Here is a 12,369-nt window from a genome sequence, read left to right as displayed (position 1 = left end):
TCTAGACAATTAACTACAAGAAAAATCTTACGCACAATAACTTTAATAAACTGGCAACTGAGTGTATACCTCCCATGGACTTCGACTTAGGGCTGGGCGATATGGAGAAAATCAAATATTACGATATTTTTGACCAAATACCTTGATATTGATACTGCAACGATATTGTAGTGTTGACTATTGGTGCTTTCACAAAATATTTATTTATTTATTTTTGATAAATAATCATCAGTAATGTGGATAGGGCTAATGGGCGATATGGAGTACATCAAATATCACGATATTTTTGACCAAATACCTTGATATTGATACCGCAACGATATTGTAGTGTTGACTGTTGGTGCTTTCACAAAATATGTATTTATTTATTTTTGATAAATAATCATCAGTAATGTGGATATAATGACTAAGTGGGTAAACATAAATAATAGAATAGTTACAACAGTCTGGTAAGAAAATGACACAACTTTACTGTAATGCAGCCTTTAAAACCAGGAAAAGACAACACTTATGCCATACTACGATATCCAAAATCTAAGACGATATCTAGTCTCATATCACGATATCAATATAATATTGATATATTCACATTCAGGCCTTACATGACTTTCTGCTCAACACCATTATGTATCTTCTTATAAGTAAGATAAATATGTGACCCCAGGGGGCCGTCTAAAGGAACTGTTAATCACTATTATTAACAGTGATTATTTCAGCGTCAAAGGATTCAGTCTATGAAGAACATCATTTTGAAGATTTCACAACAAAGAAAACACCATCATGACAATGTCATGACTTGTGAGAGTGGGTGGGAGCTACATAAGTAGGTAGGAAGGGTGTACTTTTAGGAACATGTGCCCAAGGGCCCATCCTGTGGCAGGGACCGAAGTACAAGTTACAGCAACTTTGAAACTAAGAGCTCATTTTAACAGTGGAGTGGTTCACAACAACAGCTTTTACTCTGACATAGGTACACAAACATTAGTTGTGTAAGTACCACACACATGACTTACTCTGTGGTATATATATTGACAAAACAACATACCATTAAAGCTGATGACTCACTATAACGTTATAGCACAGCTTGAAAAAGACTATCAAATCACATACAGTACAGTCAAACAGGTGACTGACAACTAATAAACTGGATAAAGTTATTCAAAGCCCTGCAGGCACCTCACCTGCCGACTTGTGTCTATAAAGTAGATAACCTCCATAACATCAAGAAGCACACAGCAAGGAGTTGAAAATTACAGACAGCCAAGCAGAGACATTTAACCAGAGACACAGAGAGACAGAAAGACAGATGGTGTAACGTTATCTGACTCATCTTATTTGTCGCTGAAGTCTCATCTACTTTCTTTCATGGAGGTGAAGTATGAATGTCATTATGTCCAACTACACTTGTTGCAGTGATAGTTTATTTGTTGGTTGTCTCTTCTTTCCATCATTGCTAGCTAGCTAAATAACTGACGAGCGTTAGCTAACAAAACCAGAAACCACGGTAACGTTAGCTGAGATTATTTAGCAAGAATGAAAAACTAGCTGTCAGGTGTTTTGTGAATCTATTGAGCAGCATCTTCATTAAATAACTCATGTCGCATGCCAGTTGCAAACGGATGCTGTCAAACAAACTAATATTCCTGCAGTAGGTCAACTTCACCTTATACATTTTTAAGCAACTTCACCTTACTTCCAGTAGACTTGTCTGGACTGTAAAACTGCAATATCAACTTTGACCACACGACGAGCCATTAGATCCAAGAGGGGCGCTGTTTCGCTTATTTGAGGAAATTATTGAAGACGAGGAAGAGAGTTATTTAGACAATTATTTTAAAATTACAATCATAGATTGTTTTTGGATATTTGATTACAGACTAACGACAACATGGTGCTGCTGTTTTTTTTTTTTTTTACCATTTTGTGATATTTTAAATATTTTAATGTGGGCCTAATGGGCACCACAAAGTCCATCTCTATATTGCGGTCGACAGTGGGTACCTCAAAACTCCAGCAAATACAACCAAAACTGTCTTTATCGAATTAATTTAAAAGTGTTTTGTGACTTGGGGTGAACTGACCACACAACCTGACTTCTCACTTATGCAGTACTACATATGTACACAAGAGGGAGGCAGAGTGCTACTGTATTTAAAAAGCTGAACACACTATTTATCCCCATATGCTAAGCCATGCGTATAGGAAGGTCATTATATATTTTTTTCTGAATTTCTAAAACACTAAATCATATTATCTGAACCAAATGATCAGTGGCCTAAACCCATTTCTCGAATCAATCACTCTTTTGGTAAAACCCTAAACACATTCTCACTCGTTAAAACACATTGTGATGCACAAAAGTTAAACACAACTACACAATACACAGCTGTCATCGTTTGCACACAACGACTCAAAATTGTACACACGTTTCTAATGAGGTGATCAAACTAATTGTAGAGAATATAAGCCAGTTTCACAAAATTTTTTGTGTACTATCATATGCTTTTAATTTTGTTTTATTTGTTTTTTGGCCTTTTGCTGTTGGACTATTGTTCTACAAGTGTCTAATATACAGACATTTACTGTAATATTGTATTGCACTACTTGCAGTGTACAAGATATTCACTGTACAAGTTGTGATATAGGCCTACTTTTAGTTTTAATTGCAAAATGTGTTTACTATATGTTGATTTTCCCTTAAGATGGTCTAGTACCGAAACGTTGCCTATTATTAAAACTTTATTATTTGCAAGTTAGACAGTGTGCGAGAGTGTTTCTTTCCCACTATATGAAATAAAATAAAAAAATCTGTAACTACATGCCCTGGACACTGTGTCCTCGATTTTTTATTTTTAGGTAGCCTAGTGTCTAATAAATGCTCTATAGTGTTTAGTTATTGACTGGCTATGTGTATGATCTGAAAGCGCTGTTTGATTTTGCCAGCAGAGTCAGGTGTTTTGTGAATCTATTGAGCAGCATCTTCATTAAATAACTCATGTCGCATGCCAGTTGCAAACGGATGCTGTCAAACAAACTAATATTCCTGCAGTAGGTCGTCGACCTCTCTGTATTGCAGCAGCTCACTGAGATGATGCTAGGCCTATTTCAAAATGTTTTAACCATTTCGTCCCGCCATGTGTCGCTGTTGTCTCCCACATCTTGTAACCTAGCCTACTGTAAATGCAGCTCCATGCATCTTTCCTTGGTCGTGACTGGACTGCTGATAAGTAGTTGACATTTCAAACCTCTCATTGAGATGCATGATACAGTATAGGCTCAAATACCCCCGGTCAAATCAATGTTAGCAGTTAAACTGCTATAGGCTACTGTTGAATCCTGAATGGATCAGGCTGCAGATGCATGTGGGTTCAATTTGAGCAGGGTATGTAAAAAATATCTAAAATATGCATTCATTAGGAGTAGGCCTAATTTAAATTAGAATTCAGTTGCAGTAGGCTAGTGTGAAAATTGTTTTTTTCACATGTAAAATTGTCCAAAAACGAAAGTATAACCACAGTGCATTTGATGCTTTTTAGCCTTCGAAATAAATGCACCACTCTCAGTCAAGTATGCATCTCGCTCGCGTTCGCCAAGGATGTTTTAATTCGAAAGTCACAACCGGAAGTAGTCTTTCAGAGTCAGATTGACATCGATTTCGGCGCACAGGCATCCTCTCTGCACTCCGCGCTCTGCGTGTGTGGATTGAACGGCGTGCGTGCGTGCGTATGTGTGTGTGTAAACACAGCTCTGTCGGCTCATATGTTAGAAGCGAGGGCCAGGTCGGTCTGACTGTAGCAGAAATTACCAGGCTGAATCGTGTTTGGTGACCGCTCAGATGAGGAGATGGCAGCCGAATCGACCCGGAGATTCACCAAGAACCTGCTGAAACCGGGGACCGCGGCGGAGATACGGCAGACGGCGTGCAACGCAGTCAGACACTCCGCAGTGACGGTGAGTAGACCCGAATGAATTATAAAAAAAAACATGGTGGTAGTGAAACACGTATCACCACCTGTGGGCCCGATGCTTTTACAGCTCTGAGCTCCGCCACCAAAAGCTTTACATCTGGAGGTGAATCAGATTTGGTCTCATATCATCTCTGTTCCAGCCTCGAACCGCACCACTGCACCGTAGCTCTGGCACATCTGACATTGGCATTCACGTTGCATCTTTCTCTACAGTGGATGAGCACAGTGCAGCACCGCTGTTCAGCCTCTGTCTATTGATCCTGCGGGGGGGCAATTCAATACGTTTAAATGGATAATGCTCACTAGGTGCAACAATCGCCACATTTCTTTCCACTATTGAACGCGCTTATTGGCTGGTAATGTGGCTATAAAAGTCGTATAGCCTATCGTATTCCCTTGTGGGTTGGAGTTTATTTCAGTGTGGCGGGCTGGAGTGAATGAAATGCAGTAAATGGCTTGGTAGTAGGATAGTGGGATGCGGCATGACAGGCAGCGGTTTACATCTGCCCAGCTGTGCACAGAAACATGGAGGGAGGGAGGGACAGAGAAGGGAAAGAGAGGGAGATGAATTCGACCTCCGGGCTTGATTTACGACCAATTCTATGATCAGGCTATTTTAATGCCGTGAGTTGTGAAATGTATGCTCCGTGGGTGTGTCACGCTTTATAATGAGAGGCTCTGCTTGCTCCAGGGGTGGGGGTGGGGGGGTGTGTTCAGCGACATTGTGTTCGCTGGTGCCACTTCTCCGATCCTTGAGCCGCACACTCGTCCGCAGATGGAGCAGGGGAAACCAGATTTGAGGGGGGTACCAGCCGCCCGCTGGTGTCTCTGGATGCGCCTCTCGGTTCGGCGGTCTTGGCTGATTTGGTGTATCTGAGAGACTACTTTAGCACAGGTAACCTGCCAGGCTGATCTATCAAGTGCCAGAGATTCAAGCTGCGTGAGAGGGATGTTCGCTCGCTTTAGGAGGTCCCTGGTGTAGTCCGTAAAACGCCGCTTTTGCCCTCCGGGCGGAGCATTTAGCGCCCATTAGTTGGCTGTAGAGGACTTGTCGGGGCAGGCGGTGTTCAGGCATGCGTATGGTGTGCCCTATCCAGCGCAGATGTTTTTTGGCCACCGCTGCTTCCATACAAATTGAGTCAGTGTTGCTGAGAATTAGAGATGTTCCGATACCGATACCAGTATCGGTATCGGCTCCGATACTGCCTAAAACGCTGGTATCGGTATCGGGAGGTACTGGAGTTAATGCACCGATCCGATACCACGTAATAAAGCTCTAAAGAAAATCTATGTTAAAATAGATTATTTATGTTCTTTTTCTGTTATAACTGACTGTCAAAGTGAATAAAAGAAAGTTCTGTGGCGTTCATGGTTTGTGTTTGTTCATGTTTCACAAAGATAGAAATAATATCACATCCCTATAGGGATAGTAGTATACAGTTGTTCAAACATAATAAAATATATGACACACTGGTATCGGATTGGTACTCGGTATCGGGCGATACACAAGTTCAAGTATCGGAATCGGTATCGGGAAGCAAAAAATGGTATCGGGCCATCTCTACTGAGAATGTATGAATGGGGGATTTGATCTTCCCAGGACACGCTGAGGATCTTCTGTAGGCAGCGGATATGGAAGGCCTCTAGGTTGGTAATGTGCTGGCGGTATGGGGTCCAAGACTCTGCCCCATAAAGCAGAGTAGAGAGACAGACCGCGTTGTAAACAGCCACCTTGGTGCTGATCTTCAGGTTACGGTTTTCAAAACCCCTGCTGTGTAGGCGACCGAAAGATGATGAGGCTTTATTTATCCGGGTGTGTACTTCTGTGTCAAGGGAGCATCATGAGGACAGAGTGGAGCCGAGGTAAATAAAGTGGTCCACTGTTTTAAGTGGAACACCATTTATGTGAAAACTGGGGGGTGTGGGGGCGGGGGTAGTGAGATGGGACATGACCTCGGTTTTTTGAGTGTTTACCTGTAGGCCAAAGGATTGGTACAGACTGGATATTGTGTTAAGAGCGTGCTGCATAGAGTCCGGGCTGTGAGCTAAGACGGCACAGTCATCAGCATACTGAAGCTCACAGATTTGGGGGGTCTTTGTCTTTGTGTGGGCCTGGAGCCGACGGATGTTGAAAAGACTTCCGTCAAGTCGGTATTCCACGTGGACGCCGTCGTCATGTCCCATGACACGGTGGAAGAGGCAGGTGATGGCAGAGAGGAGGATGTTAAAGAGCACCGGAGCCAAGACACAGCCTTGCTTCACCCCAACGTTTACTTTGAAAAACTCTGACTGGAGTTCTCCCGTGAGCACTCTGGCTTGCATCCCGTCATGGAACTGCTGTAGGATGTGGAGAAACTTAGGTGGTAGGGGTCCCATGTACTTAGGGTCCCATGTTCCCAGAAGTTTTGGATCAGGAGGTGCAGGCGACGCGTGAGGGTGTATCCTCCATGTTTGAAAACCTCTGCAGGGATTCGGGTCCAGCGCTTTTCTTGTTCTTCATCCCGGCAATAGCTTGCCGGAGTTCTGAGTAAAGTGGAGGAGTGTCCAAGCATGTGATTGGTGGCAGGTCTGGGAGATAATCCAGAATATGTGGGTTGACAGGGTTGGTGTGGTTGAAGAGACTCTCAAAATGATTGGCCCGACGGGCAAGAATCTCGTGGCGGGCCTTAAAGAACATGGACCCGTCAGCTGATCGGACTGGGGCGATGGCCCGCTTCCTGGGGACGTACAATGCTTTTATGGCATCGTAAAAGCCTTGAGTGTTATTGCAGTCTGCCAAGTTCTGGATTTCTCACGCCTTTTGCACCCACCAGGTGTCCTCCATAGTCCGGAGGGCTTGCTGGGTTTCAGTTCTTGCAGCAGTAAAGGTGGTTTTAAGGGTGGGAGATCCAGGGCAGGACAGGAGAGCTTTGTGGGCCTCATGCTTGCGCATAGGTAAGGATTTGGGTGAGGGTGTGGGTGCGCAGACCACACTCCCACCATGTCCTTGGCAGGTCTGGGTCAGGATCCAGTGGCATGGAGACCACGACGACTGGTGACCCAGCACTGCTGCAGTCTTCATTCGCCTTCCCAGCCGTTGTGATGCTCCACTTAGGTCAGCCATCATCCTCCGCCTGTTCCGCCGTTGAGGACTTGTGCCTTTTTTTTCAGGGTGTGCTCCCTTAGCCTTTGCCTCTATAGACTACTCCACAAGGCAGTGGGACTATTTACCCATAGCTGGGGCAGTGGTTGGCGGGTGCCAGGGCATGTTCCACTACTTGGTGGGCCTGCACACCGCGCCTCTGGGGCCCACTGCTGCTCCGAGATCCCCCACAGTTCAGCCTGGGTCCGCTAGGGCCCAGTTACCGTGTGTGGCCGCGAGGAGGCACTGTAGGAGTCTGGGTCTGCTCCTCTTTTTGCCCTTGCACAAGGGCTAGTCGGTGGCAGGACGGTAAGCAGAATGTAGCAAGCGGAAGCAGCAGCATGCAACATGCAGTAACTACTAAGCTGCTAAACTACAGGCACTACTATCCCAGTACTACTGCACTGACGCATCACAAGCACCTTGTGCTAGCACACACACACACAAATGTATGATCCGTGGGTGTGTCACGCTTTATAATGAGAGGCTCTGATTGACACATAAAATAGTGGGAGGAGGGGTAGTGTAGGAAAAAACAGCCACACGCACGCATGCAAACGCGCACACACACACACACACACACACACACACACACACACACACACACACACACACACACACAAGGAGAAGGATTTGTGTTTTGATGATGCCCTTTTGATTCATCTCGCAGAGGACAAATCCTCTACCTCACGTTTTTGTGTATGTGTGTGTCCATGCTGTAGAGATTAGCATAGAGAAAGGTCACTCCACTCGAGTCTCTTTGCTGCTATTCTCTGCATCCTCTTCACTCTGGTGTTAGTGTGTCAGTGGGACACATGCTTAACAGAGCACAGTGAGAATTGATTGGAATAAAGAGGGAAAATGTATTATTACTGGGGTGCGTGGCAGAAGACAGGATTACAATGGGAAATAATTGAATGATTGAAACCATGCTTTTTCACTGGAAAATACAAATTTTTCCATGAGCAGCCAGATGTTACCACTGACAGTGGGTCAGCTAAATAGAGCAAAATACAATAAAATAGCATGAGCTGTAAGAGTACAAGTTTACAGTCAGTATGCATCTGTCATGTCGCAAAATAGAGTACACCAGAACATTGATTCCCTAATTGGTTGTAGAAATTGACTGGTGGGTCACCTTGTGTTGGTATCGTTTAGGGCACTGATACATGCATTTCACTGCAGAAATTAAACACTGAGCTTTTTGCCTTGCCTAAAGCACTGCAGCTGAAGTCACACATTGAGTCTGTAGTTTTTAAGCAAAGAAAATGACTAGTTTGAAAAACAAAAAGGAAGTGAGAGATATACAGGAGATAAATGGAGAGAGATAGTCACTGAGTGAGAACATGTACAGCCAGAAAACAGGCATTGAGTTGCCTGATGTCCCTCCATTATAACCATGTTGTACAGTATTAAGCATAAGCAGTTATGCCAATCAAGACATTAAAGCCCCCATTTATTTGTGGTGTACAATCCACATGTAATTGAGCTGTATAGGCCTGTTTCATAGAAGTCATTTTGACATGTAACGATACGATACGATACGATACAACTTTATTGTCAGCCAAAGGCTGAAATTTTTTGTACATCCCTGGGTAGCTTGTTTAAGATGAGCACGTAGACATACATCCAAAAATAGTAAACGACATACACATACATCCTAATGAGGACAAACACATACATCCTAATGAGGACATACACATACATCTAAAACATTCATGAGATTAATAACACCACAAACATACATGAGACATTACAATAAATATTGCACTGAGTTTAATGTAACTGGTTTAGCAATAGGATAGATTGATGTATGAAGGAGTTTTTAAGTCTAATACGATTAAAAGAATGAACTCTAAAGCGTCTGTTTGAAGGCAGAAGCTGATATTCACTGTGCAAGACATGTAAAGAGTCATTTGAAATAATTTGGCTAGTCTAAGAATGCTGTTATTGTGAGCCTCCTGAAAGGAGTGCACTACAGGTAGTCCTATAAGCTTTGCGCAAATTTTAATCTGATTAAATAGCTTTGTTTTATTTTTAACTGAGAGGCTACTTAGCCAAGCAGTACTACAGTAAAGCATCATACTCTGAATTACTGATGTGAAAAACACAGAGATGATTTGACTGCTAGCTCCAAAAGATCTCAATCTACGAAGAAAATAAACACGCTGTTGTATTTTTTTTGCAGATAAAATCTATATGAGAAGTCATGACACCCAAATATTTATAGACCGAGACTTGACTAATTTCTGAGTTATGAATCTTCACCAAGGACAGTTGACAATTTTAAGTTATTCCAAAAATGATTTCCTCTGTCTTCACAGTGTTAATAATGAGAGCATTGTTATCACACCACTCAACTAACCAATCCACATTTCCCTGATACAGTGTAGGGTCATCATCTTTGTTCAATAAGGTCAGGAGAGTTGAGTCCTCTGCGTACTTTAACAGAAACTGATTTGGTAAAGTAGCAGTACAATCAGAGGTATATAAAGTAAACAACACAGGTGAGCTAATACAGCCCTGGGGTACTCCAACATTAGTTGTCTTTGGAGAAGAAAGTTTATCATTTACTTTGACCAGCTGGACCCTATTTGAGAGAAATGAGTAATACCAAAGAATAAGATAAGAATTAATCTGAAACTGAATCATTTTTGATAAAAGTAAATTTGGTTGAATTGTATTGAACGCAGATGAAAAATCAAGAAACAGAGCCCTAACATATGTTTTTGGTTTATCAAGATGCTTGGAAATGAGGTGCACCAGTGTAACCACTGTATCCTCTGTACTACAACCCTGTTTATATGCAAATTGAAAAGGGTCTTGTTGCTTCCCTAGATATTTGTTTAGATTTTGAACCATGATCTTTTCCAGTGACTTAATGATCACAGATGTAAGGGCTATTGGCCAAAAATCAGTAACAGTAGAAAACTCACAGGTTTAAAAAATACATGTAATGATTAATTTCATTTATCTGCTTCAGTTTTTAGGGTATTGGTTTTGTGCATGTTATTTAGTTACACCTGTGATCTTCCTGCCATGACAAGTAAACATTTTGCTGTGCAAAAGGTGTATTTAGTTGTGGGAAATGTGGTTGTTGGGTTGTATATGGGTCAGTGTAACGCTTATCAGTTCAATTTTCTAAGCACAAACGGACATTTGGAAAAACAGAAAAATGGGTTCAAATATCCAATTTCTCATTTTTTTCCACCTTAACAAATAAAAAATTGGATCTTTAAATTGTTTTTCCAATTTTCTGTTTTTATTCAGAGGATCAGAAATTTAGAAAATTTAGAAAATTACAAAATTGCGTCTGGGCTCCAATTATTCAATACTGCCATGGTATTCTCTCATTTCCTTGTTCCGCCTAGCTACGCCCCCCACACTCGAAACCATCAGTTGCAAGCACCTCTGACCCCAAAGTCTATCAGTTTTTATTTATTTTTTGGTTTATATGAAGTTAATGACCTGCATATTCCACAAAGTAGAGCAAGAGAATACCACGGCAGTATTGAATAATTGGAGCCCAGACGCAATTTTGTAATTTTCTAAATTTCTGATCCTCTGAATAAAAACAGAAAATTGGAAAAACAGGTTTAAGGTCCAATTTTTTAATTTGTCATGGTGGAAAAAAAATGAAAAATTGGATATTTGAACCCATTTTTCTGTTTTTCCAAATTTCCGTTTGTGCTTAGAAAATTGAACTGATAACCGTTACACTGACCTATATGCAGAGAATGCGACTCTACAAAGTCTGATGCTCCAGATGTATTGCTACAGCTACCAGTTGCTACCACAAATGCTCATGGGTTTTGCTTCAAAAGTGACTTAATAACTTAGGATCATTAATACTCTTGGCTCTGTATGTTAAAAATTAAAAAAAAAAACTGGTGGATTAAATACATGCTGAATTAGGTAACCCTAACCCAGACATAAAAACCTATTTACCAGAACACCTAACCAATTCATAAAAAGTGTTAAAGGTGAAAACTGAAATGGAAACAATGACTTGTACTTTCATTTACATCAGAATGTGCAAAGACACTGACTGGTTAGTTTCTGCTCCTTCCTATATGTTGAAAAAGCCAATGTCTCTAAAGATGGAAGAAATCCATAAATTATTTGAAGGCATTCTATGTACTGAGAGAGAGAGAGAGAGAGAGAGAGAGAGAGAGAGAGAGAGAGAGAGAGAGAGAGAGAGAGAGAGAGAGAGAGAGAGAGAGAGAGAGAGAGAGAGAGAGAGAGAGCGCACAGGTTTAGGTTAAGTGGGTGTGTAAATGTCCATAGGCATGTGTGTGGACGTTTTTTGTCAGAGTGTGTTATTACATGGCCTTTGTTGGTGAAAGAAACCAGGTCAGCAGAATCAGGCCCTATGGCATAACATTCAGTGAAGCGTGAGTCTCTTTCTCTCTCTCGCTGACCCTCTGTCTCTCTTTTTTTTTTAAATTTTTTTATAGTAGCCACTTCTTTTTGCTCATTCACTTAACCTCACCCCCCGAATCTCTCCATGCCTTGAGTGTTTCAGACTTTCTATATTTGAGTTGCTTCTGACACTGTCTTCCTATGTGTTACCATTCCACTGCTCTCCATGGGTCCTCAGTCAGGTTAGATCAGTGTCTGAGTGTGTATGTGTGGGATCGTGAGTATAGCGTACATGATACTGTACCTGGACAATCCCCCTGGTGCATGCTGTATTTTCCTCTGATGAAGTGCTCTGTAAAAGCAATCACTGCTTTCTGACTACTTCACTGTTTCATATAGTGGTCAGCCCACCCATCCCCAAATATGCAGAGAGCATGGACGGGTAAATAGATACAAGACTGAAGGATGTAATGGTGGTTGAATTTCTTTCTACAGTTTGTCGCTTCAGTGACCATGAGATCTTTTCCATTACATCTTTTGTGGCTTCTGTCTGGCTCTGAGCTGCTGGACAACAAAAAAACAATGGAATTAGATATAAAACTACATTGAAATATCAAACATATGTTAAATATATAAGATAATGAAGCAGGATTTGTATCAATCATGTCTGATGTATAGTATTTACATCACATTACCAACAAAATTAACAGTATTTTAGACCCATAACTGCTAATTATTGGCACCAGAGAGTGAGTGTTTATTATGACTCTCAGCTAAAGTGAGCAGCATAGCAGTGTAGACACAAGTGCCATTCTAGTTGTGACTCTGGCTGCCTGCTGGGATGAACCACATGTCATACCATGCCTCGAGGATGCCGGCCACACTAACCACACAGCCAGAGATTAGGGCCAACATACC

General features: G+C 41.9%; 1 protein-coding gene across 1 annotated transcript in view; it reads left to right on the top strand.

Annotated features, from left to right (window-relative positions):
- Nucleotides 1–3,669: 3,669 nt before the first annotated feature.
- Nucleotides 3,670–12,369, top strand: part of dock10 (dedicator of cytokinesis 10) — a 77,951-nt gene continuing 69,251 nt past the window's right edge. The window contains exon 1 of the mRNA XM_028572141.1: nucleotides 3,670–3,951. Within this exon, the coding sequence (XP_028427942.1) occupies nucleotides 3,844–3,951 (108 nt within the window). The 5' untranslated portion in view covers nucleotides 3,670–3,843. The remainder of the gene's footprint in view (nucleotides 3,952–12,369) is intronic.

The sequence above is a fragment of the Perca flavescens genome, chromosome 3, assembly GCF_004354835.1.
Source record: "Perca flavescens isolate YP-PL-M2 chromosome 3, PFLA_1.0, whole genome shotgun sequence".
In the NCBI taxonomy this organism is placed as follows: Eukaryota; Metazoa; Chordata; class Actinopteri; order Perciformes; family Percidae; genus Perca; species Perca flavescens.
The sequence above is the reverse complement of the archived record's forward strand: the minus strand, read 5'-3'. Positions and strand labels throughout refer to the sequence as shown.